The 27671-nt window shown below is 42.3% G+C and overlaps 1 protein-coding gene across 1 annotated transcript; it reads left to right on the top strand.

The window, feature by feature from the left end:
• Positions 1-40: 40 nt before the first annotated feature.
• On the top strand, positions 41-26955 carry LOC110491091 (transmembrane protein 26). The gene is made up of 5 exons (XM_090201612.1): positions 41-234; positions 1763-1910; positions 2382-2718; positions 2767-3050; positions 26884-26955. The coding sequence occupies exons 1-5, from the start codon at positions 41-43 to the stop codon at positions 26953-26955; spliced, it is 1035 nt and encodes a 344-aa protein (XP_090057738.1).
• The last annotated feature ends 716 nt before the right edge of the window (positions 26956-27671 follow it).

Raw genomic sequence — 27671 nt, 5'->3', positions numbered from 1 at the left:
CTCCTCAACTGGGGCTTGTGGGACTCCTCTCTCAGACAGGATGTGTCGCATCATCAACTTCCTGCTGGCTCTGCTGAGCCGTTTCCTGTTTGCTGTGCATGGGGTGGTGACCGTGTGGCGTGTGGTCGCCGTCAAAGGGGAGCCCCTCTATTGGCTGCTGCTGATGGGCGTGGCTCTGCTGGGGGTGGAGATGGCAGTCACCATCAAGTGTACCCGCAATGCAGAGTGGAAATGGTAACGTCTATATAACATCTATCGCCTTACAGTGCCTTCTACAGCAATGACACAAAGCTAATAATGATAATCATTACCTATCATACACAATTAAGTCTTATAATGACTGCATTAAAATGCATTATTCCTGTTGGCAAAGAAAAGTATTAGCCAAACTGTTTCTGGTACCAATGTTATGTAAGAATGAACACATATGAATTTGCCAGTGCTTCCTCCTTTTGCCCTGTATAAAGCCACAAGGCAGTAACTTGTCCCTCTAACATCAGCCACTCATACTACACTTACTTCCAATTCATATACACACTCACATCATCAACTCATTTAGAAGCCCCCTGCTCCATTATAGTGCATGATCTCGATAAAGCGTCCTCCTCAATCTATTCTCCATAATTTTCACAGTGCACACACTCACACCCACATGCACACGCACACCCACACACCCACACGCACACCCACACACACACGCACACAATACACAATGTAAGACTTACAGTGGCACATCCATTTTTGCACAATCTTTATTATCTATTCCTGTCTCGGGAGTCGTAGCCCAAGTGGAAAACCTAATGAAAAACAATCAAACAGCCCCAGGGTTACACAGCAATTGTAATAATGATTAACCACACAAATGAACTCATTAATTTCATGCAAGGAAAAAAGAAAATCCTCTCCTGTTCATGTTGCGATAAATGGAAATGTTAGATAGAAAGACATTAGCAAATAAACCCGTTGGCCTGGCTGTCTTCACAGTCTACACAGTTCTGCCTGTTTTTTTTTTACAAGGGTGGAATTGGGATTGAAGGGTTGTAGTTGTCTCCACATTAACCTTTTTCTATTGGGATATTGACCTCACCACTGTACTGGTGGAACTCTTTTACGAGGTGGTGAGCTGCAGCTATAGTGAGCCACTTATTGTATGCATCCAAAATATCTTTCCTCTCTCTCTCTCCATGTATAGCTCTCCATCTCTATGTATACAGTATATCTCCCTAAAAATATGATATGTCCTTCAACAACACTCTGACTATCTCGCTTGCTGGATTAACTGTCATTTTCCATGAAAAGCCAGTCTATTTATGCAACTCTTACTCCTTTTCAAACCGTCGTCTCTTGCATGGCTCAGGGCCCTGAACTGAATGAACATAAACACTGGATGACCTCTGCTCCACACCCTTCAAAGGGATGACAGGAAATTATGCCATTGCCGATTCTAAAGCAACAGGGGAATGATTCCTCCATCGATCCTAATGATACTGCAGAAGCCAGCCTTCATATTTCCTCCATGTGCGGAGGGGCATGCTGAGACGGTAACTTACTCCAGGCCCCGCTCTCCCTCTCACTTTGAAGTTCTTTCCTCATGGAGAAGGCTTTGCACTGTCAAGTGGGATTTGCATATATGATGAGAATAATTGGCCGTCTGAAATGGGACACTTCTGTAAGGCTTAATTCTTATACTGACTGGCCAAAAAAACGTGTGTGTGTTGCTAAAAATAGCTTCCCCCTTCCCTCCTCGTCGCTTTGCTTTTAGGTTCTCCCCCATGGTTTTCCTCTACCTCAGTACCGTCATCCCCTCCATTTGGTTCCTGGAGCTCAGCCTGCTGCAGTACAAGCTCCCTGTCAACATCTCCTCTGGCCCCGAGCTAGAAGAGCTGCTGGCTCACATCCCCATCTCAGCGGTAGGTATCACACTACAACCCCCTCCCCACAGCAACAATTAACTGATACCTGATCACAGATAAGATGTGAATCTCTAGGGATTAATACATTATAAGGGAGGACGAGGGAAATTAAGAAATTAAGTAATTGACACATTGATTGAGATGTGATTGATTGAGAAGTCTGGATTAGACTCACTTGAAGATACTCTCAGATATTTCTGTGATGATCATTTTGGGGCTATTTCTGTCTTATGGAATTTTTTTTGTGGAATTTTTTGCCTCATGGCTACTTTGAAGTTTGGGGACAGAATTTATTTGAATCTTGGAGCACAAGATAATGACAATTGAGTCAGGATAAATTCCCTCTTCAAGGCTCTAATGTGTACATTTTATCTTCTGGTTAAGGAGCATTTTTTAAGATACATAGTAACTTTCTTAGAAGACAAAAGTATCATCTAATTTAATTGTGTGTTGTGTTGACTGACGCAGGACATCTTGCAGCTGGACCCAGAGAACTGGGCGGCAGGGCTGGAGCAGACCATGCTCATCGTACTGGTGCTGGGCCGCTGGCTTATGCCCAAAGGAGACATGTCCCGCGACCAGCTCTCCCAGCTCCTCATGGTCTACGTGGGCCTGGGCGCTGACATCCTGGACATCTTTGACACCTTCAAGGAGCCCGAGGTCAAGACCAACAGGGCCGTTATCATTATGGGCCTTGCCCTCTTTTCCTGGGCCCTCATGCAGTTCCCCTTGGTTCTGACCCAGACCAGTCCCCCCAAGGCCCATCTCCAGCCCTGTTTGTCCCAGCCCGGCTTCCTCCAGCGGGGCCTCTCTCAGGAGGGAAGCGTGGCTGTAGTGGAGGGACTGCCTGGAGCTCCCCCCTCCTGCTATACACCGTGCTGCTCCAGTGAAGTGTGGAGTCTGCTGTTGACTGTGGGGCTCCAGGACGGGCCGTTCCTCATCTACCGCCTCTACCTCATGATCAGGGAGAACGTTCTCAACCAGTTAATGATCTTCTTCACCTGTAAAAACATCCTTGTCGTCCTGCTGGAGTTCTACAGGATCTTTGTGGTGCAGTGTGAGCAGCAGGGGGAGGGCTGCCTAGGGGGGCTGGAGATGTGTGCAATGCCCTGGTGCCAACAAGCCCAGGAGGAGGAGGTGGAGGGAAGACGACAGGATAGTGGAGAACAGAACTGCCAGAGAGAGGAGGGGAGGGAGGTGGTGGAGGGGGACGAGGAGAGGGAGGGGGAGGGGAAGCGGGAGGGTAGCGGGGAAGGGGAGGAGGATGAGGGAGGAAAGGAAAGTGGAGAACAGAGCTGCCAGACAGAGGTGGAGGTGGAGGGGGAGAGACAAAGAATCAGATCAGAGGGATTGCCAGGTGTAGAGCCTACGATGCCATGATACATGACTCGACCCTTAGGCAGAATCTCCTTCACACACCAAGAGCCTGCCAACTCTATAACCTCCAGTTAAAAAGTATATTATGAAGAGACTCTGGTCTCTGGAGGCCAAGGAGTAGGGTAGTAGACACTGAGCAAGTGGAGTCCCTGAAAATGTTATCATATATATTATGTAATTCCCATGATAAATCTATGATAAAAGAGGGAGAGAGATGTACTTTCCATGAACACTATCACGCGACATACAACCAAGATGACTACAACCCAAGTCACATCTGTGAATCTCTCTGTGACTCTCTTTATATAGTACAAAATGCGATGTGTATTATAGGGAACTAACTAATGCAGCGTTTCCCAAACTCGTTCCTGAGGTCCCCGCTGGCTGCATATTTAGTTTTCTGCCCTAGCACTACACAGCTGATTCAAATAATCAACGCTTGATTATGAGTTGATTATTTGAATCAGCTGTGTAGTGTTAGGGCAGAAAACAAAATGTGCACCCAGGGGGACCCCAGGACCGAGTTTGGGAAACCCTAAAGTAAGTGCATTACTTAGCTAACACCAGATCAGTCAGTAGCAATGTATTATTGTGCCTTTGATTTTATGTATTCTTAGGAAACATCTGATTTTGTATGTCTTATTTGGAAATGTTATCATTTTGTAACATTATACATTGAGACATGATCTTTTGGTTTGGATCGTAATGAGGATTATGATGATGATTGTGGTGACGGTAATGATTTGAGAGATCTGTGTCTGTTTTGAAAATCGACATTGTTTCAGAAAATGCTTTTAAGCTTTCTGTATTGAAAAATACATGAAAAAAAGCTCTTGGTTGGTTGTCCTTTCCTTTTCTACCATGTGATGGCAGTGTTACCAAGTCAAATAAACCACAGCTCAGCTGTTTATCAAATTAAAAGATACATACCAATGAGACAGAGCATTCCAAGCACAACGTTCCCTTCAAAGTAACACGATTCACAATATTAACAATATTCACAGTGGTGGTGTACTTGACCATTTCCATTATTTGACATGCTCTCCCTTCCACAGATCTTATGATGAGATTGGACTGTGTCATTAAGCAATTCAAATGTTAATGCCGTTAATAGTTTGCTTGACCCCCCCCTCTCTCTCTGATATATTGGATTTGGTGATGTGCCTATTATATTGTTACTTTTACAGTAGGATCAACTTGGGGCCATTGTCAGACATTACAGCTTTTGGATTCATCTGCGGAAATGTGTAGTTTATGACACAGTTTCGGGAAGAGAGCTTTAAGTTTCAGAGGACACATTTAATCCACAGCATGAACTCCATATATGGACACTGTCTTCCGTATTGGAATGCAGCCTTAGAGCAGGAACTCTATATATGGTCCCAGACACCTATATTGGAATGTGACTTATTAGCAAGGAACTCCATATGGACATAGAGCTGTGACCATGCCAATCTGTTCACCCGCATCCAATCTTCATTAGCCACAAACCTTCTTCACTCACCTGAATACCCTTACTTAATCAATCACCCTCATAGTATTTAAACGGCATCCATCTTCACTCCTTTGTACAGCGTCGGGATAGGAAAGAGGAAGGAAGATGGTGGACACACAAGAAGAGGAATATTGGGACAGGTACACAGAAACATGGATTTCTGAGGAGGAATGGAAGTGTAAGAAGAGGTCGAAGTGAATGATGAGACCAGAGGGTGGAGTTGAATTTGAGGAAGATGGCGAAAAAAATTGAGATAGTGTAAAAGAAGATTGATGTCAAGTGCAAACAGAGTGAGCCGTGCACCAGACGGAGTTCTGGAGGTGAAATGGAATTGAACGGGGGCAAGTTAAGTGAGGTGGAAGGTGTGGTGAAGAGTTCCGAGCCTGACATCGATGGACATGATAAAGAAGAGGCTGGTCCAGTAGGAGTGACATTTTTGGGGAAAGTGGATTCTTTCCTTTTGGCGAATCCATTTGTGGTTTCAGGGTGGGTGAGAAAGCAGTTGTGTGCTGTTGAATCAGTGAAAGTAACCTGTAGTGGACTTATGATATTTGTTTGTGTTTCTTCTGCCCAGAGGGAGTGGGCGCTCCATGTCATGCAACTTGGGTCAAGATCTGTTTCTTGCTTTGCTCTTAGGAATAGGGCACGATTGTAAGGAGTAATTTCTGGGGTAGTGTTAAGTGTGGAGGTGGAGCAATTGAAGATGAAAGTCCTGGTGTTTGAGACGCCCGCTGTTTGGTTCGACGTAGACCCAGTGGTGAGTGTGGTGAAACAGAGGAGTCACTGTCAGTCCTTTTGAGTTTTTACCTGGCAAAATCTTGGTAGGATATGTCAGTTATCCTGTTAGAGCTTTTGTACCGAATCCACTGTGCTGTTTCAGGTGCAACGTTTATGGTCATGTTGCAACAGTATGGAGGAGGGAGATTGCAATATGTGGGAAGTGTGCAGGAGGGCATGGGACAGAGGATTGTGTAGTTCCAGTAGATAAAATCATGTGTTAACTGTAGGGGTGCCCATGTTGCTCTGAAGACAGGTTGAGGTGGCCAGAGTCAGGGTACTGCAGAGGGTGTTGTACAGTATGTTGAGGCAGTGAAGAAAGTAGAGGAGGATGTGTCAAAGGTGAGTGATCTGGAGAGGATCCCTGTGAGTAGTAGATCTGAACCAGCACAGAGTGACTGGCCAACGAGTGATATATCCTTCAGCAAGGTTTGATTCTTAGTGTTCATACTTAGCAATGGTTAACAACTGTACTGCAGAAATGGAACGTAATCACATAAAATAGATGTTGTGGTGGCAGCTGCAGAGAAGTATTTGGGCATATGAGTTTTGACATCAGAAGAGTTACAGGGCGTGTTGAGTCGGGGTGTCCCTTCCTAATAGGTCGTTGGGATGGTACAGGAGCAGAGGGTCAAAGTAGTGGAATGGGGTAGTGTGTTTTTAATGTGTAGGGTTAGTTGGAAGTTTTTTTAAATTAATATTATTCAATTATTTTTTTTTTGTATCATAAATGTAACGTGATTGACGACACGCTACAGCGCAGTAGGTGGCGGCATGCACAAACAAAATGTGCTTAACAGGCCGTACTGCAAGTTTGTTCACAACTGTGGGCTCACCCTGCCGGGAGGCCAGTCACCATCTCCGATGCCGAACTCGTGAAAGTGATATTATTATAACAATTATTTTGATTTACACGTATAAAGCTAAATGCTGAATTGTTGTGTACATAGACTGAAATAATCCAACAACAGTACTCAAAGGAAAACAACCAAATATTTGGGATGTGGCTATTCCTGGGGCTTGGGTGAGGATCTTGCAGGTGGCAGCCCACTTCGCTCTGCTGGGCTCAATTCACAGTCTCAACTGTCAACTGTCTCTCTGCTCTCAAGGAATGATGAATCGTTCTCATAAAAGGAAACAAAATGAAACACAGAAAAAACGATGTAAAACAACTTGTATGGCAATCCTTGAAACTCCTAAATGTCTTTCTCATTCTATGAGAACCAAGCCTTTGCATTGACACCAAATCTAACTCCTTATCAACCTAGCCTCAGGGCAATTTGTACGATTTAGGATGTACATTTCTTTCCCTCCGTCTAGGATAATATGTAATGTTACGTTACAAATGGAATTGCATTTGTACAATATCATATGAATTGGAGGACGTATAGTAGCAGAACACCATAGCAGTGGCGGTCAGTGCCATTTAAGATGAGGGAGGACGTTTATGTTTTAATGAGCATGGCCTTATTTCTATTACAGCATATTGGATGACTGTCATTCATTTTTTACATTCACACAGTTCACTGTAACAGAGATAGGTTTAGGCTACTACATGATACTCAAATTTTCCCTATACCCATCATGAGTTTGCTACAACCTAACCTATGAATGAAAGTTTACAACGTAGGTGCACACAGGTGGAGAGGAACATTTTGAGGTGACAGACAGTGACACATGTACAGACATTGACACATTCAACACTGTCTTGCACACTCTTGCCAACATTTGCAAAGGAGAGTTTCTATGGGACAAATTCAGGCATGTCTATCCCCGTTTCGTTCCATTTGCTTCTGTTTAAGAAACATTTTTCAACAGAATCGACAGAATGAATACACCAATGATCACGCGTAAACACAGTTCACTTTCATAGCAGCCACATTGTATTCCTTCTTGCATCTATGCGCTCTGCTCCTCTCACCTTTTCCATTCGCTTGTGGACTTCAATGCACAACACATCAGCTGTATGTGAACAGGCAAAAAAAAAAGCCAAACCATATCATAAGTGCTACACACAGCCAACATCGTTGTTACTATATTAGCTAAAGTAACTCCATAGTCAACATAACTAATATAACTAACGCGTATGCATTAGTAAACCCACTACAATCATGCAGTAACGTTACAGTGTACAGTCAGTAAGCAGTTTAGCACTAACACTGGCGGCTCCTGGTGGCAATACATTTGTAAAACCAAAATCTTACCTTGACTTGGAAGAGTTCCAGTGTTATGTTGGACAGTCATAGCCAGCTAGCTAACATAGCCTCCCTCTGTTTTTTGCAGGGTGTTTGAGTAGGCTAAACTAGCTAGCTGCATTTGCTAGCTAAGTAAGTGAAACTGAAAGTGAAAAAAATGGACTCTCCATCTCTCTCTTGCTTGTCCTTCATTTAGAAAGAAATACATTTGTTCAAAACTGTTCAACTATTGTCTTTCTCTCTCTTTGAGTCAACTACTCAACTACATTTTATGAATTGCAGTGCTAGCTAGCTGTAACTTAAGCTTTCAGTACTAGATTCATGAGATTGTGAGATTGGGTGAGATTGTATTGTATTGAAGTCAATGTACAGTGCCTTCCGAAAGTATTCAGACCCCTTGACTTTTTCCACACTTTGTTATCTTCAGCCTTATTCTACAAAGTGAAAACAGGTTTTTAGAAATGTTTGCAAATAAAAAACAAATATACCTTATTTACACAAGGTTTGACTATTTGAAAATGTGGTTACCATGATGACATAATCTTGTGGTTGAAATTTTAGCCTCACAACAACAGATTACTTTTTTCCCACGTAGATTCCACGTCACAATACGTTGATAAATTCTGTTGAAACAACATTAATTTAACCAGTTTGTGCCTCTGTCTGTCCATCTCTCGGTCTCCCTCTCCTTACCCCTCTCCCTGTCTGTCTCTCTCTCTATCTTGTTATCTTTCCACCGATTCAGGCAGCTTACTGGAACCTAAACACTGCCTTCTAGTGCAGGCAGCGGCTGTTGCTCTCCTCCGCTGTACTTGACGGCCAACAGACACAGAGGGCTGTAATATGAGTGAATTTAACTCAAATCCCTTGTCGAGAACACCTGCTGCTCATCTCCTGCCACTGTTTTACAGCACTTTAAGATTTAAACATGAGAAAGGGCTTTAAGGGGCTACATATATTTGGTCACCAATTTAAACCGTGTCAGTATAAGCGACCTGACCACATTTAACAGACATAGGCTTTGGGAAGTATTACATTTAGATTTATTTTGTCACTTGCCTACACACAATACCGTCAAAGTGGAATTATGTTTTTTTTTAAACATTTTTACAAATTAATAAAAAATGAAAAGCTGAAATGTCTTGAGTCAATAAGAATTCAACCCCTTTGTTATGGCATACCTAAAGTGAAAACATGAAAACATCTCTAGGAAGTCTTGGTGGTTCCAAACTTCTTCCATTTAAGAATGAAGGAGACCACTGTGTTCTTGGGGACCTTCAATACTGCAGACATTTTTTGGTACCCTTTCCTAGATCTGTGCCTCGACACAATCCTGTCTCGGAGCTCCATGGACAATTCCTTTGACCTCATGGCTTGGTTTTTGCTCTGACATGCACTGTCAACAGTGGGACCTTATATAGACAGGTGTGTGCCTTTCCAAATCATGTCCAATCAATTGAATTTACCACAGGTGGATTCCAATCAAGTTGTAGAAACATCTCAAAGATGATCAATGGAAACAGGATGCACCTGAGCTTAATTTCGAGTCTCATAGCAAAGGGTCTGAATACTTATGTAAAACATGTTGGTCAGATCTTCAATGTTATAGCCACTATCAGAGAAAAACAACAACAAACATTTCTGATGTTGTATTGCCACATTCACCAGCTATGATATTTGTCACTGAATGATTGTTGTGAGATCTCCACTTAAACATGAAATACATTCACTGTACCTATTGAAGTCATTCCAAAGGTTAGGTTTAACAGAGCAAATTAAATATGACCATACTTTACCACTCATATATCATCAATGATGCTACTTTATTTAGGCTGATATAGCATTTGCAAAGTCATCAAGAGCTATAAACACTTATCTCCCTCACTAGCTTTAAGCACCAGCTGTCAGAGCAGCTCACAGATTACTGCACCTGTACATAACCCACCTATAATTTAGCCCAAACAACTACCTCTTTCCCTACTGTATTTATTTATTTTATTTATTTATTTTATTTTGCTCCTTTGCACCCCATTATTTTTATTTCTACTTTGCACATTCTCCCATTGCAAATCTACCATTCCAGTGTTTTACTTGCTATATTGTATTTACTTTGCCACCATGGCCTTTTTTGCCTTTACCTCCCTTATCTCACCTCATTTGCTCACATCGTATATATACTTGTTTCTACTGTATTATTGACTGTATGTTTGTTTTACTCCATGTGTAACTCTGTGTCGTTGTATGTGTCGAACTGCTATGCTTTATCTTGGCCAGGTCTCAGTTGTAAATGAGAAGTTGTTCTCAACTTGCCTACCTGGTTAAATAAAGGTGAAATAAAATAAAAAATACAAATATTGTTTCAATATACCCCAGAATTCAACTAAACCTAGATAATACAATAGGCCAAGGGATTTAAGCTCTGGTTGAATTCATATGTAAGGATATTTATTAACATTGAATTGTGTTTGGTAGTCAACGCAACCAAACACAATTCCAGTTTGTCTACAAATTAATAATTGATATCTAGGATTCACGTCTTCACCTCAACCAAAAATCTATGTTAAAGTGCATTTCAAGTTTTATTTTATGATCTATTTAACTTAGATTTTGGGCTGAGATGGAGATCCAACATATACATGTCCATAGTCCATCTGTAAATAGCCCACCCAATTTACCTACCTCATCCCCATACTGTTTTTATTGATTTACTTTTCTGCTCTTTTGCACACCAGTATCTCTACTTGCACATGATCAACTGATCATTTATCACTCCAGTGTTAATCTGCTAAATTGTAATTATTTGCCTACCTCCTCATGCCTTTTGCACACAATGTATATAGACTCTCTTTTTTCTTTTTTTTTCTACTGTGTTATTGACTTGTTTATTGTTTACTCCATGTGTAACTCTGTGTTGCTGTCTGTTCACACTGCTATGCTTTATCTTGGCCAGGTCGCAGTTGTAAATGAGAACTTGTTCTCAACTAGCCTACCTGGTTAAATAAAGGTGAAATAAAAAATAAAATATGAATTATTAATTTGTAGACAAAATGGAATTAAAGCCAGACTAAGTCAGTGGAACTATCCTAGCAGATGGAACTATCCAAGCAGAAGATAAATCTCTTTCAAATGTTGATACTTGGATGCGTTGTCAACCAAACACAACTCAATATTAATTCACAGTAAATAGCCTAAAGTTAACTAATGTAACATTCAACCTTAAAATTAGTAACACATCCATGGCCACATTTTGAGGTTACTGAAACTATACATTTCTTCTTATGTAATCATAAAAAGCGTGCATGTTCAAGATACCATACATAGGTCATCGCAGGTCTGTGGAGATCTTCACAATTGCTCTACGGAATTGCTCATTTGCACCTTGCACTTTTAATGTATTAATGTAACTTCCTTCCAGGCCATTTGGTTCTGCTATTAGATGAAGCACAGTGATAAAACAAATAATATCCGACAACATTTCTGACATTGTGTTCCATTAGAATTTGCTTATGCTTTTAGATGGTTGAAAGAATAGTGATAACATATTGGAAATTCAACAAACTTTTGTCTGTCTTTTTGAGTGGGTAAATATAGGTTGTAATCTCATTGATCGACGCTTGATCAACCCAATTATCCACATTGAAATGATGTGGTGTGCCCAGTGGGAGGAGGGAGAGATGGAGTGGAAACCAGATAGCCTCTAGAGGAACAGTTAGAGAGCTGTATTCTCTGTGTTTCTACTTTATGTCACATTGGTTTCAATTATCCATGGAGGACCAACTTTCACTTGAGAGATACAGATACTGTATCTTAATTTGAGCCAATTTCACACAGCAGGAAAATAATCCTGCAGCAACAGGAAATGTGAATGTCTATGATGGATTACAACTAATGGACATTTATTATAGGGGTTGATACATTTTTCATTAGTGCAAATCAAGTCTGACATTTTTAAGTGTAAATTACAAACTTAAGATGCCTTTTTAAACCTTGAATACACTACAAGGTTGCATTTCTTGCCGTGCAGGGAAATTCCTGCAACAACTGGATGATCAAATTAAGATACGTCTGTACAAATAAAGAACAAAACGTACAGAGAAGTCAGCTCTGCTCCAAATGCAGCTCTCACTTAAATGTCAGATACAGATTGGCCAATATGTCAACCCACTCTCCTGACTGTCAAAGGAATCAGGTGACAAGCTAATGTGCGATGAACTTCTTTAAGTCTAACTGGCTTCTTCTTATGCACCTATATGTATTTGTATGAGAGGGAGCGTGATCAAGGCAGACAATGGCATGATGAAAGACCTGCTTGCCTGAGAAGAGTCCATTTCCTCCACAGATTAGCTGCATGCTTTAACAAGATTGTGTGGGCACATGGGAGGATGGGACTGCCAGCTGATCGCTGTTCGTTAAACCATGGGCTGCCCTAGATAGATAGAGAGAGAGAGAGAGTGAGGAGAAAAGAGACAACTGCAAGCCAGTGTGCATGGGAAAATGAAATCAGCCCTCTACCTCTCAAACCAAGGGCTTTTTCTTCACATGAACAACCACAGACAGACAGAGACAGACGGAGATTCGCACGCACGCACGCACACACGCACACGCACACGCACACACACACACACACACACACACACACACACACACACACACACACACACACACATACTCCCTCAAACAAAACAGGTGCTAAAACATCACTTGCTGAGATTTCCTCTCTCGTCTCAAAGAATCATGAAGGGGCAAACATGCAACCGTGTGCATAATAATCAGTTGGAAACGCTATAGCTAAACATTCCATCTCCAGGAAAGAGAGGAGAGAACGATGGCAAACTTCAAATGAACTTGAGAACTTCTGCCTACTGGCATACTTTTACTACAGCATCATCCACTCGAGTTGGCAGGATAATTAGCTACATTTTATTGGTAGTCGATTGAGGATGTCAGCTTGTCCTCCAGCATGCTGGTTACCTACCTCGGCAAGGAAAATTATGTTGAAGAGAACAAGAGAGGACTGTGAAGGTTCCGGGGTGAAGTTTCCTGAAGGTACAGATCTAGGATCAGCTTCCCCTCCTCTAATCCTAACCTTAACCATTAGTGGGGAAAATACAAAATTGGCCCAAAATCAGCGTCTAGTGGCAACTTCACCCAACACCCAGTGCAGGGCTGTACATAGACATTGAGGTTGGAACTGGGAAGGTCAAATTTACCCCCTCAACCATTTTACAATTTTAACATGCAAAACAAATACAGTATAAAGCTCAATCATTTGCGATGAACCTATGACATTTTCTGCTTTGACGGTAGCTCTCGTGAGACCTTGTCCTGCGCCCACTTCTGGACTTTTGCCCGACCCACCTGAACTGTGCCCTGTGCTTCCTTGTTGTCGAATGGTCATTTAAATCAATATGCATATTTATTTGTGAAAAATATAACTTAGAATTGTCTTATAGTTGTGAAATAAGAGGTAGAAAGCACAGCTTTTTAATAGAAAAATAAATTGGGTTGGCGGCACTCTAGGGCACCGCTGACACCTCCCTGTGTACACGTGCCCAAGGCTGAGTCATAGCGGTTGTGTGTTCTACATGCGTGGGCCCAAAGGATTATCAACGTTATTAAGATGAATAACATGGGTCAAAATCCAGACATTTGTTATGAACTATGTAATTCTCCTTTATGCAGTCACTGAGCATTGGCTATAGACAGGCTTCAGAATAGATTAATACATACATTCATTATATTGTATACATAATAATGGGTTCACTATGGCTAACAAAAGGAGTAATGACATCTAACATATTCATGTTTTACTAATAAGGATTCTCATAATTTAGTGATAATGGTTATATAGTAATTAAACCTCATTAACATAAATTGTACAGTAATAATTGCTATGAGCTACCAACTCTACCATATACTACCTCACATGTAATTCAATGATTCAGTTGTCCATGGCATTTACTATCGTACCCACAGACTAGACCAGAGCATGCACTGACTTAATAAGTCAAGTCTTATTCAACTCTTGTAGCACTAACACTCTGATTCACTGTATTACCTCTTATACAATGTCATTGTTGAATACTCGTTTCTGATTGGCTTGAAGGGCATTCTAGAGTGTGCATTATTTCCCTATAATGCACAGTATATCAGCACGCTAGAATTCATCAGATTTAGATAAGATTTAAATAAGTTCAGGAGTAAAAATTAGCTTTCCCATAATAAGTTTAATGGACTCACTCTGTGTGCAATAATAGTGTTTAACACGATTTTTGAATGACCACCTCATCTCTGTACCCCACACGTAAAATGATTTGTAAGGTCCCTCAGTCGAGCAGTGAATTTCAAACACAGATTCAACCACAAAGACCAAAGAAGGGTAGCTATTGGTAGATGGGTAAAAATAATGTAATATCCCTTTGAGCATGGTGACGTTATTAATTATATTTTGGATGGTGTATCGATACACCCAGTCACTACAAAGATACAGGTGTCTGTCCTAACTCAGTTGCCGGAGAAGAAGGAAACCGCTCATGGATTTCACCATGAGGCCAATGGTAACTTTAAAATGGTTACAAAGTTTAATGGCTGTGATTGGAGAAAACTGAGGATGGATCAACAATATTGTAGTTACTCCACAATACTAAGCTAATTGACAGAGTGAAAAGAAGGAAGCCTGTACAGAATACAAATATTCCAAAATGAACATCCCTTTATGCAACAAAGCACTAAATAATACTGCAAAAAATGTGGCAAAGCAATTCACCTTTTGTTCTGAATACAAAGTATTTAGTTTGAGGCAAATCCAATACAACACATTACTGAGTATCACTCTACATATTTTCGAGCATAATGGTGGCTGCATCATGTCATGGGTATGCTTGTAATCATTTTCAGGATAACAAAGAAACGGAATGGCGCTAAGCACAGGCAAAATCCCAGAGGAAAACCTTGTTCAGTCTGCTTTCCAAAAGACACTGGGAGATGAATATACCTTTCAGTGGGAAAATTACCTAAAACTCAAGGACAAATCTACATTGGAGTTGCTTACCAAGAAGACAGTGAATGTTTCTGAGTGACCGAGTTACAGATTTGACTTAAATCTACGTGACAGTCTATGGCAAGAACTGAAAATGGTTGTCTAGCAATGATCAACAACCAATTTGACAGAGCTTGAAGAATTCTTGAAAAGAATAATGAACAAATGTTGCAAAATACCAATGTGGAAAGCTCTTAGAGATTTACTCAGAAAGAATCACAGCTGTACTTTCTGCCAAAGGTGCTTCTACAAAGTATTCACAGGGGTGTGAATACTTTTATAAATGAGATATTTCTGTATTTCATTTTCAATACATTTGCAAAGAATTCTAAAAACATGTTTCACTTTGTCATTATGGGGTATTCTGTGTAGATGGGTGAAAAAAAATAATATTTAATCCATTTTGAATTCAGGCTGTAACACAAAATAAATTGAAAGAAGTCATGTGGTATGAATATTTTCTGAACGCACTGTAGACTAGCCTACAACACCATAATCAAATTAATAATTGCATTATTGTTTTCAAGTGAGTACAATTGAGTATAATTATACTCTAGGCTGTAAAGTGCAGTGAAAATGTCATTTGAATAATGGCGCAAAAGCCTTGTGTGGTGGAAATTCTAACCAAGTGAGAGAGACTTTGTTATTTCTTCCAACAATCAATCTTTATTATCGATTAAGAACTGCAATAATGAAGCTGGTGATCGCTGAGAGCCCAATGAGCAGGTTTGGGTTACAGCTCTTTTTTGCAAAGTATATCCTCCTGAATGTTCATGACAAACAACAGATGTGTGGAATTATACAAAGGTACATTGTGCTATCAAGCAACAGACAGCAATATTTACATTGCGTCAGGTTTCTCCAGGTCATTTACTGCTTGTTTATGCAGGGCTATCTTCTCAGTTTCGCACTCCTTAACACACAGATACTAATGCAACAAGTCCAGTGTTCATCTGCATGTGAGAGAGAAACTGGAGGGAGGGTTCACCTGGCCATGGCAGAGAGGCCAGCATTTCAGACACAAATCATTCAATGGAATGCTGTAGGTTCTGTAGGTTCTATCACCAACCCATCATATATCAATTGCTAGCGCCAAACCCCAGAGCCCCAACTCAGTCTCACAGACACAGATGAGAGAGTACTGAGACCTTATTCGATGCATAAACAGTTTTATAACATAATCTTGTAGTTTTTTTGACCATTCCTGTTATTTGAATGTTTCATTCCATTTGGATCAGTTGTGGGTCTACCGTTGACAGATTATAGAAGGGCACAGTAGCAGGCCAGTCTGGCTGTATTTTTACTTCTGATACTGATGCGCTGTCTTTTGCCGATCATCATTCTCTTAAGTTGTCCTATGGCCACATAGGCCTATGCTCCCAGCAGGCCCAGTTATTCAGGAAAGTTTAACACGTGTTCTGCCTCCTTTCCGATCTGAGCAGCTATTCCTCGACCAAGAACGTATCGCTTCAATATAGCCTAAATATTTATAATTTCACTTTTAAAATAAATAAACTTTTGTGTGGAATAAACATGGATGCTGATTGCCAACAAAGCCTCATGACAGAAATATGATGGAATGTTTTCAAACTACCGGTAGTTTCTTTGAGAAGATATATAAAGCGATGTGTGCATTTGAACAACAGCATAAACACCTATTTCACCTTTGAATGTCAAAAACCAAATGACCACTGCTGCACATGCCGCCACTGTTTAGAACAGATTAGATTATACTATTTAGAACGAGCAGCCAGCTCACGAACAAACAAGTGCACCAGGGACAACACAACAAGCACGCAGATGCAATAAGTGAAAACACATGATCTATCAGGAGATAGCTAGCTAGAATAATGACACAAAGCCTGATGCGCTAGCCAGTTACTGTTCATTCTGAAATATCTTCATATTTCAGAGTTAGTTAGATATGAGTTTATAAATTGTTTCTGTTCTTCGACTCTTGTTGGATGTAGTTGACCGGTTTATCAGGTCCCAGGCTCCTATGACTGTTATGATTGTTTATTTACAAGTTATTTACAATTAGCTTTTTGTTTTAGTGCTATCTGTACCCGACAAAGCAGATCTAGCCATGTGCTGTCTGGCGTGAGCGACTCATTGGGAGGAGGAGACTAGAGCAGACCTAGAAGTTCTGTGACTGAACAGATGCACATTTGAGTGCCCCAGGACGGTTCATTTACTTTGTGCTGTTACAATTTATTATATGAAATCTTGCCGCCCCTTATGCCCTAATGGGCAAGACTCTGCTGGATTAGGCTAGTTCAAAAGTCTCCTGTAGGCTACCTGTGCATGTTCGTCCACTCCACTCTAATATAATTCCAGCATCCAAATGGCGCAATGGCCAAAGGTTTAATGACATTCGGAGATTGTCAAACCAAATCATAATCAAATCAAATCAAATTTGATTTGTCACATGCGCCGAATACAACAGGTGTAGTAGACCTTACAGTGAAATTACATACAAGCCCTTAACCAACAACGCAGTTTTAAGAAAAAAATGTTAAGAAAGTATTTACTAAAAGCTGAAGTAAAAAATAAAATAAAAAATAAAAAGGTTTTCGAGATTGTCATAGTTCACTTGATCGTGGTGTTGAAAATGCAAACCATGATGATAAGTGCTCAAAGTCAGTATTCGGTATGCAGTTATACGTAGCTTATTGGTTGTCTGTTGTGCATTGGCATAGAATTGTGTTGGTGGAAAATCTGTTGCATATATTTTATACAATTATAAATATAGCATCAAAATGTTGAAAATTTGATTTCCCCCTAGCTGATCATTGTCTCCAGTCGGCTCTGATAGTAGTGTAATGAGACAGGCAGGGAGAGTGAGCTCGTGAGTGAGTGGTCGGCGAACCCTCAACCTTCTGGCCAATTAGCCCTGTGTGTGGCAATGACTGTGCAACAAAACCATGCTGAAGTGGTAAAGTCGATATCCACGCTTATAAACACAGGTTTGCTACAGTTATTGTTATTGACGGTGGTAAAAAAGATTTTTGAGTAAATTATATGAGGGGGGTGTACATAAATGTTTACAGTACATGTAGCACCGCTTCCAATCCAAATGCCAATGCCATTTATCAAACTCCAGGCGGTGCTATGGTCAGATGACATAAAAATAGAGCTCTTTGGCCACACACACCAGTTTTGCGTCGAAAAACGGAAGCATATGCAGAAAAGTAACTCATATCTATGGTAAAATATGGTGGTGCATATTTGATGTTATGGGGCTATTTTGCTTCCACTGGTCCTTTGGCGCTTGATAAGGTCAATGGCATCACAAACATCACCAAGTACCAGGACATTTAAGCCAAAAACCTGGTTGTCTCTGCCAGGGGGCTGACAGTTGGCCGCAATTGGATCTTCCAACAAGACATTAACCCCAATCACTCATCAAAATCCACAAAGAAATTGTAAATTGACCGCAAAATCAGTCTCCGGACTTGAACCCCATTTTAAACGTGGTTTAATTTGAAGAGGGTAGTCATTAAGAGCAGACAAAGGATATCAATGATCTGGAAACATTCTGTACAGAATCCAATCTCATAAAACTATTTAGAAACAGACTCAGTGTCATTATTCTTGCAATCGGAAGGTGCAGGGGTGCCAATACTGTAATCTTTTTTTGTAATCTTTACTTGTTAAACAAAATCCCTTTCTCTGAGCAATTATATTAGTATTAAATATTATAATTTCCTTTTAAGCATACAACATAGATCAGCATTTGTATTGTTTATTTTATAGTTTTTTTTGCTCTTTATCAAGGGTGCCAATAATTATGGACCTGACTGTAGGTGTGTTAGTACCTTTTGGCTCTCCAGAACCAGAATGGAAAAACACTGCCCAGCTAACACATGTTGCTTCCCAGAACGTTCTGGGAAAGTTATAATGTCAAATGACCAAAGAATAACAAATCAGGAACGTTATTACAAACATCTGTGTTACCTGGGTGAACTAGACTAGAGCATCAATTTCCCATGACTTGGTCACTGGAACTTGTTTGTTTCAACTATGTCTTCTTTGCATATTCTAATTTGTCAATGAAAGGTATTTCTCAAACAAGGCTAGTAACAGAGCTTGCCAGGTCTTGTGTAAAACAAACATCACACACACGTCACACAAACCAATCAAAGCAAATTTCATCCTGTCGAGGTTTGTATGGTAGCGAGAGACTGATTTTCTCCCATGTCAATACGGCTTTATTACGGAAAGAGTACCTGTGATAACGGATCAGCAACCATTACGCCCAAATACACTGCTCAAAAAAATTAAGGGAACACTAAAATAACACATCCTAGATCTGAATGAATGAAATATTCTTATTAAATACTTTTTTCTTTACATAGTTGAATGTGCTGACAGCAAAATTATCAATGGAAATCAAATTTATCAACCCATGGAGGTCTGGATTTGGAGTCACACTCAAAATTAAAGTGGAAAACCACACTAAAGGCTGATCCAACTTTGATGTAATGTCCTTAAAACAAGTCAAAATGAGGCTCAGTAGTGTGTGTGGCCTCCACGTGCCTGTATGACCTCCATACAACGCATGCTCCTGATGAGGTGGCGGATGGTCTCCTGAGGGATCTCCTCCCAGACCTGGACTAAAGCATCCGCCAACTCCTGGACAGTCTGTGGTGCAACGTGGCGTTGGTGGATGGAGCGAGACATGATGTCCCAGATGTGCTCAATTGGATTCAGGTCTGGGGAACGGGCGGGCCAGTCCATAGCATCAATGCCTTCCTCTTGCAGGAACTGCTGACACACTCCAGCCACATGAGGTCTAGCATTGTCTTGCATTAGGAGGAACCCAGGGCCAACCGCACCAGCATATGGTCTCACAAGGGGTCTGAGGATCTCATCTCGGTAGCTAATGGCAGTCAGGCTACCTCTGGCGAGCACATGGAGGGCTGTGCGCCCCCCCAAAGAAATGCCACTCCACACTATGACTAACCCACCACCAAACCGGTCATGCTGGAGGATGTTGCAGGCAGCAGAACGTCACGTCTGTCACATGTGCTCAGTGTGAACCTGCTTTCATCTGTGAAGAGCACAAGGCGCCAGTGGCGAATTTGCCAATCTTGGTGTTCTCTGGCAAATGCCAAACGTCCTGCACGATGTTGGGCTGTAAGCCCAACCCCCACCTGTGGACGTCGGGCCCTCATACCACCCTCATGGAGTCTGTTTCTGACCGTTTGAGCAGACACATGCACATTTGTGGCCTGCTGGAGGTAATTTTGCAGGGCTCTGGAAGTGCTCCTCCTGCTCCTCCTTGCACAAAAGCGGAGGTAGCGGTCCTGCTGCTGGGTTGTTGCCCTCCTACGGCCTCCTCCACGTCTCCTGGTAGCGCCTCCATGCTCTAGACACTACGCTGACAGACACAGCAAACCTTTTTGCCACAGCTCGCATTGATGTGCCATCCTGGATGAGCTGCACTACCTGAGCCACTTGTGTGGGTTGTAGACTCCGTCTCATGCTACCACTAGAGTGAAAGCACCGCCAGCATTCAAAAGTGACCAAAACATCAGCCAGGAAGCATAGGAACTGAGAAGTGGTCTGTGGTTATCACCTGCAGAACCACTCCTTTATTGGGGGTGTCTTGCTAATTGCCTATAATTTCCACCTGTTGTCTATTCCATTTGCACAACAGCATGTGACATTTATTGTCAATCAGTGTTGCTTCCTAAGTGGACAGTTTGATTTCACAAAAGTGTGATTGACTTGGAGTTACATTGTGTTGTTTAAGTGTTCCCTTTATTTTTTTGAGCAGTGTATGATGTCACAGCTCTGGTGTCATTCGATCGCTCAAATATAACTACATAAACTAATATTTCAGGCTCTACTCGGAGTAGAGTGCAGGGTTGGAAACATAAAAGTGATTAAAAAAATATCCTTTAGATATGCCACAATTAATAATTAAAAACCTCAGCTTCACTCATCAGAAAGGGTGATGCTTGAAATTCTTTGAACAAGCTGTGGAGGAAGTGAATAAATACATAAATTGTGTGTTTGTGCACCATGCGAGCAAGAAACCCACCAAATTGAAATTACACAGAGAGGATGAAAGGGGGAAGTAATTTGAACACAAACCATGAACTCTCAGAAAGCTTTTTAACTCTTAAATAGTAAAAAAAACACACTGTAGCACTTCTCAAATCACTGATCGCATGAACCAGCTTTAGAAACAGAACCACCTCAGGCACCAACTAACCTGTAAAGCAAATAGCATGTTTGCACTTCACAGGCCTATAGACAGTTTATCTGCTGGCTGTTGGTATTTAGAAGTTGCCTATATGAAGCCACATTGTGCTTATCACTTCAATGGAATACATTCCGAGTGCCACTGCATGTTGTGCCACTGTTTGCATTCAGCTTCGGCACATACCGTTTTAACATTTTTCAACTTTTCTTTTACAGTTCTGCATCCATTCCACTCTACTTCACTAAAAAACATAATGGAACAGTGCAATGCTTGAAAGGGACTCTCTAACCCTCTTGATGACAAATTGAGCATGCTTCAGCGCTCAAAGGATGAAACATGCCTGGAAAAGACTTCAATTGAACGTCACACCAATGAAAGTCATCAGTGGAGGTGTCAGGTGTTTACCACACTGTAGGTAATGCAGTTTCACTGAGAGACTATAGCTGCATCCCAGATGGCACCCTATTTCCCATAGGGCTCTGGTCAAAAGTAGTGCACTATATTAGGAATAGGGTACCATTTGGGACGCAACAAATTGTTTACATTTGAGTCATTTAGCAGACGTTCTTATCCAGAGTGAATTACAGGAGCAATTAGGGTTAAGTGCCTTGCTCTAGGGCACATCAACAGATGTTTAATCTAGTCAGCTCGTGGGTTACTGGCCCATTGCTCTTAAACTCTAGGCTACCAAATATTATGGGAGTGACTTCGGATTGTAGTCTAATGTAAAGGGATGAATCACGATTATGGGAGAAGTTGTGAACTTGCTGAGTTAACATCTATTCTGATGAATGTGACTTCTGACAAAGGAACATGTAATAAGAGCTCTGTATTGTGCTCTCGGGCAGAGAGAGAGAGGGAGAGAAAGAGAGACAGATATATACATATACATTTCTTTCCACAGGGCCGTGGGGGTGAGACAGGGATGCAGTTTAAGCCCCACCCTCCTCAACATATATATCAACGAATTGGCGAGGGCAATAGAACAGTCTGCAGCACCCGGCCTCATCCTACTAGAATCTGAAGTCAAATGTCTACTGTATGCTGATGATCTGGTTCTCCTGTCCCCAACTAAGGAGGACCTACAGCAGCACCTAGATCTTCTGCATAGATTATGTCAGTTCTGGACGCTGACAGTCAACCTCAGTAAGCCAAATATTATCGTTTTCCAAAAAAGGTTTAGTTGTCAGGACCACGAATACAAATTACATCTAGTCACTGTTGCCCTAGAGCACACAAAAAACTATACATTCCTCTGACAAAACATCAGCGCTATAGGTAACTTCCACAAAGCAGTAAACGATCTGAGAGACAAGGCAAGAAGGGCCTTCTATGCTATCAAAAGGAACATAACATTTGATATACCAATTAGGATCTGGCTAAAAATACTGGAATCAGTTATAGAACCCATTGCCCTTTATGGTTGTGAGGCCTGGGGTCCGCTCACCACCCGAGAATTCACTAAATGGGATAAACACCAAATTGAGACTATGCATGCAGAATTATTCAAAAATATCCTCAATGTACAACGTAAAAGACCAAGAGCAGAATTAGGCTGATACCCGCTAATAATAAAAATCCAGAAAATTGCTGATAAATTCTACAACCACCTAAAAGGAAGCGATTCCTTAAACCTTCCATAACAAACACATCACCTACAGAGAAATTAACCTGGAGAAGAGCCACCCAAGCAAGCTGGTTGTCACAACTCCTACCGAAGGTGGTCCCCTTCCTGTTCGGGTGGCGCTCGGCGGTCGTCGTCACCGGCCTACTAGCTGCCACTGATCCCTTTTCCCCTTTCTGTTTATTGGTTTCACCTGTTTTGTGTGTAGGCTGATTAGTCGGGCTATGTTAGCCAGTAGGCCCGTCTGCTCTTTGTGCGGGATTGTTTTGTGTTGCTACTGTGCACCTTTGAGGTTGACGTGTTTTCGTTCGTGGGCTTTTCTCCGGACTGTATGTGTCCCCGTGTTTCAGGCATTTGTTTTGTGTGCACCCTGTGTTTCGTGGGGTGGCTTATGTTCGCCGTGTGTGCAATTAAAAGCACTATCCTGTACTCTCTGCTTCCTGCGCCTGACTTCGCACAGAGCGTTACACTGGTCCTTGGGGCTCTGTTCACAAACCCAAACAGACCCCACAGAGCCCCAAGACAGCAACACAATTAGACCCAAACAAATCATGAGAAAACAAAAAGATAATTACTTGACACATTGGAAATCATTTTTAAAAACCCAGAGAAAACTAGAATGCTATTTGGCCTCATAACAGAGAGTACACAGTGGCAGAATACCTGACCACTGTGATTGACCCAAAATTAAAGAAATGTTTGACTATGTACAGACTCAGGAAGCATAGCCTTGCTATTGAGAAAGTAGGCAGACCTGGCTTTCAAGAGAAGACAGGCTATGTGCACACTGCCCACAAAATGAGGTGGAGACTGAGCTGCACTTCCTAACCTCCTGCAAAATGTATGACCATAGAGACACATATTTCCCTCAGATTACACAGACCAACAAAGAAATCGAAAACAAATCCAATTTTGATAAACTCCCATAAACTCCCTGTTCATTTTAACATGACGCCGGAGGGGAGGGTTGCCTTTTTATCCGCTCTCAACCAACCATGCTATTTTGTTTGTTTTGTCGCGTTGTTCGTAACTTGTTTTGTACATGATGTTGCTGCTACCGTACCTTATGACCAAAAAGAGCTTCTGGACATCAGAACTGAGATTACTCACCTCAAATTGGACGAAGAGTTCTTCTTCAATGAGTCGGACGGGAGGGATATACTACTACAGACACAAATCTGCCCTTGCCTTCCATCCTGCTTGCTAACGTTCAATCGCTGGAAAATAAATGGGACAAACTGAAAGCACGTATATCCTACCAACAGGACATTAAAAGCTGTAATATCTAATATTTCACAGGGTAGTGGCTGAACGACGACATTAAGAACATACAACTGGCGGGCTATACACTATCGGCAGGACAGAACAGCAGCCTCTTGTAAGACACGGGGCGGGGGCCGATTCATATTTCTAAACAATAGCTGGTGCACGATATCTAAGGAAGTCTCAAGGTTTTGCCTGCTTGAGGTAGAGTATCTCATGATAAGCTGTAGACCACACTATCTACCTAGAGAGTTTTCATCTGTATTTTTCATAGCTGTCTACATACCACCACAGACAGAGGCTGGCACTCAAAGAGATGTATTCCACTATGAGCAAACAGGAAAACGTTCATCCAGAGGTGGAGCTCCTAGTGGTCTGGGACTTTAATACAGATAAACTTAAATCAGTTTGACCTAATTTCGAATTACTAGCACGTTAAATGTGCAACTAGAGGAAAAAACATTCTATACCACATTTAATCCACACACAGAGATGCGTACAAAGCTCTCCCTCACCCTCCATTTGGCAAGTCTGATCATAACTCCATCCTCCTGATTCCTGCTTACAAGCAAAAATTAAAGGAGGAAGCACTAGTGACTAGATGAAGCAGATGCTAAACTACAGAAGGCCAGCATCCCGGAGTCGCCTCTTCATTGTTGACGTTGCGACTGGTGTTTTGCAGGTACTATTTAATGAAGCTGCCAGTTGAGGACTGTTTCTCAAACTAGACTCTCTAATGTACTTGTCCTGTTGCTCAGTTGTGCACCGGGGCCTCCCACTCCTCTTTCTATTCTGGTTAGATCCAGTTTGTGCTGTTCTGTGAAGGGAGTAGTACACAGCGTTGTACAAGATCTTCAGTTTCTTGGCAATTTCTCGCATGGAATAACCTTCTTTTCTTAGAACAAAAATAGACTGACAAGTTTAATAAGAAAGTTGTGGCCATTTTTAACCTGTAATTGAACCCAAAAATGCTGACGCTCCAGATACTCCAGATAGTCTAAAGAAGTTTTATTGCTTCTTTAATCAGAACAACAGTTTTCAGCTGTGCTAACATAATTGCAAAAGGGTTTTCCAATGATCCATTGGTATCTTAAAATGGTAAACTTGGATTAGCTAACACAACGTGCCATTGAAACACAGGAGTGATGGTTGCTGATAATGGGCCTCTGTACGCCTATGTAGATATTCCATAAAAAATCTGCCGTTTCCAGCTACAGTAGTCATTTACAACATTAACAATGTCGACACTGTATTTCTGATCAATTTGATGTTATTTTAATGGACAAAAAAGGAGCATTTCTAAGTGACCCCAAACCTTTGAACGGTAGTGTATGTGAGAATGCTATTCATTGACTACAGCTCAGCGTTCAACACCATGGTGTTCAACACCACCCTCAAAGCTCATCACTAAGCTTAGGACCCTGTGACTAAACACCTCCCTCTGCAACTGGATCCTGAACTAGCTGACAGGCCATCCGCCACGCTGATTCTCAATTTCTCAAACTTCAGGGTTGCGTACTCAGTCCCCTCCTGTATTCCCTGTTCACTCATGACTGCATGGCCAGATACGACTCCAACACCATTATTAAGTTAGTTGATGACACAACAGTGGTAGGTCTGATCACCAACAACGATGAGACAGCCTATAGGGAGGAGGTCAGAGAACAGACCGTGTGGTGCAAGGACAACAACCTCTCCCTCAATGGAGATGATTGTGGACTACAGGAAAAGGAGGACCGAGCATGCCCCCATTCTCATCGACGGGGCTGTAGTAGAGCAGGTTGAGAGCCTCAAGTTCCTTGGTGTCCACAACACCAACAAACTAACATGGTCCAAGCACGCCAAGACAGTCGTGAAGAGGGCACGACAAAACCTATTCCCCTTCGGGATTTGGCATGGGTCCTCAGATCCTCAAAATGTTTTAAAGCTGCACCATCGAGAGCCTTCTGATGGGTTGCATCACTGCCTGGTATGGCAACTGCTCGGCCTCGGACAGCAAGGCATTACAGAGGATGGTGCGTACGGCCCAGTACATCAACGGGCCAAGCTTCCTGTCATCCAGGACCTCTATACCAGGCGTTGTCAAAGCCCTAAAAATTATCAAAGTCTCCAACCAGCGGTACCGGAGCGCCAAGTCTAGGTCATAGAGGCTTCTAAACAGCTTCTACCCCGAAGCCATAAGACTCCTGAACAGCTAATCAAATGGCTACCCAGACTATTTGCACTGCCCCACTTCTATCCTGCTGCTACTCTAGGTTATTATCTATGCATAGTTACTTTAATAACTCTAACTACATGTACATATTACTTCAATTACCTCGACACCGGTACCCCCTGTATATAGCCCCGCTATTGTTATTTACTGCTGCTCTTTAATTATGTTTTATTCTTATCTCTTATCTTTTTTGGGGGTATTTTCTTAGAACTGCATTGTTGGTTAAGGGCTTGTAAGTAAGCATTTTACTGTAAGATCTACACCTGTAGTATTCTGCTCCATCAGGAATCAAGGTAAGACCCAGATGCAGACTGTCAAAGTAACAATATTTATTGTAGCAACAGGGGCAGGCAAAGACAGGTCAAGGCAGGCAGGGGTCGATAATCCAGGGTAAGGCAACAGTACAGGACTGCAGGCAGACTCAGGGTCAGGGACAGGCAGAGTACAGTAATCCTGAGGTGGAGCAAAGGTACAGGATGGCAAGCAGGCTCAGGGACAGGCAGAGAGGTCAGGTGGGTGGGTACAGGGTCAGGACAGGCAAAGGTCAAAAACAAGGAGGACGAGAACGAAAGGAAAAGGATAGGAGCTGACAGCAAAAACGCTGGTAAGCTTGAACAAACAAGACGAACTGGCAATAAACAGACAGAGAAAACAGGTATAAATACACAGGGGATCATTTGGAAGATGGGTGAAACCTGGAGGGGGTTGGAGAAAAGCACAAGGGCAGAAGAAACAGATCAGGGTGTGACAGTACCCCCCCACCCCCTCTAGGGACCCCACCTGGCATTCCACCTGGACGGATACCTGGGAGACTGGGATGCAGATGGTGAAAGTCGGCGATGAGGGCCAGGTCCAAGATGTCTTTAGCGGGAACCCAGCACCTCTCCTCTGTCCCATAACCCTCCCAGTCAACCAGATACTGGAAACCCCTGCCCTGTGGTTGAACCCTCAGGAGGTCTCACTTTGTACGCTGGCTGGCCATCGATGACACGGGGGAGGGATGGGCCTAGAAACAGAAGACAAGGGGCAGTCAGACATGGTTTTGACTAATGGTAGGAAAAATACAGAGGGTACGGGGCAACAGAGGATGAACAGCAGAGGGGCTAATGATCTTGGAGCGGGGGGGACAGGTCTCGGCTTCCGGGGGTGTAGCCGCAGCCCTATAGCTACGTGCCAGCGCCTCAGGCTTAACCTTCTTGGATGCCGGTCGGTGCTGCGGAAGCGAAGTGACCCAGGCCTTACTGAACCCCTCCCGGAGGTCCTGGTACTCTGTGGAGCTGGCGGAGAGGTCAGGGGCAATTTCCAAGCCCAGGAAGATGTCCCAGGGCAGGCAGAGCTGACTTCAGGCAATGAGTGTGGCAGGACAGGCTCCAGCCCACGATGGCACCAGTAGCCCAGACAATGGAGGGATTGTGACGCTGGAGCCAAGAGAATCCCAATACCGCGGGAACCTGCAGAGACTCAACCAGCAGGAATTGGATAGTTTCACTGTGGTTCCCCAACACTCACTGTGGTTCCCCAACACACCGGCCTATAGAGCGCCCGTCCAGCGCTCTAAC

The sequence above is a fragment of the Oncorhynchus mykiss genome, chromosome 16, assembly GCF_057628025.1.
Source record: "Oncorhynchus mykiss isolate SJ-2025 chromosome 16, ASM5762802v1, whole genome shotgun sequence".
NCBI classification, from domain to species: domain Eukaryota; kingdom Metazoa; phylum Chordata; class Actinopteri; order Salmoniformes; family Salmonidae; genus Oncorhynchus; species Oncorhynchus mykiss.
This window is presented reverse-complemented; position numbering and strand designations above follow the sequence as displayed.

What these genes read in the sequence shown, in the direction of transcription:
- LOC110491091 (XM_090201612.1), top strand. Translation starts at nt 41, where the DNA reads ATGTGTCGCATCATCAACTTCCTGCTGGCTCTGCTGAGCCGTTTCCTG. An exon ending in CTCACATCCCCATCTCAGCG is followed by an intron (nt 1,911 to 2,381) that starts GTAGGTATCACA and finishes TGACTGACGCAG; the next exon opens with GACATCTTGCAGCTGGACCC. An exon ending in GCCCGGCTTCCTCCAGCGGG is followed by an intron (nt 2,719 to 2,766) that starts GCCTCTCTCAGG and finishes GACTGCCTGGAG; the next exon opens with CTCCCCCCTCCTGCTATACA.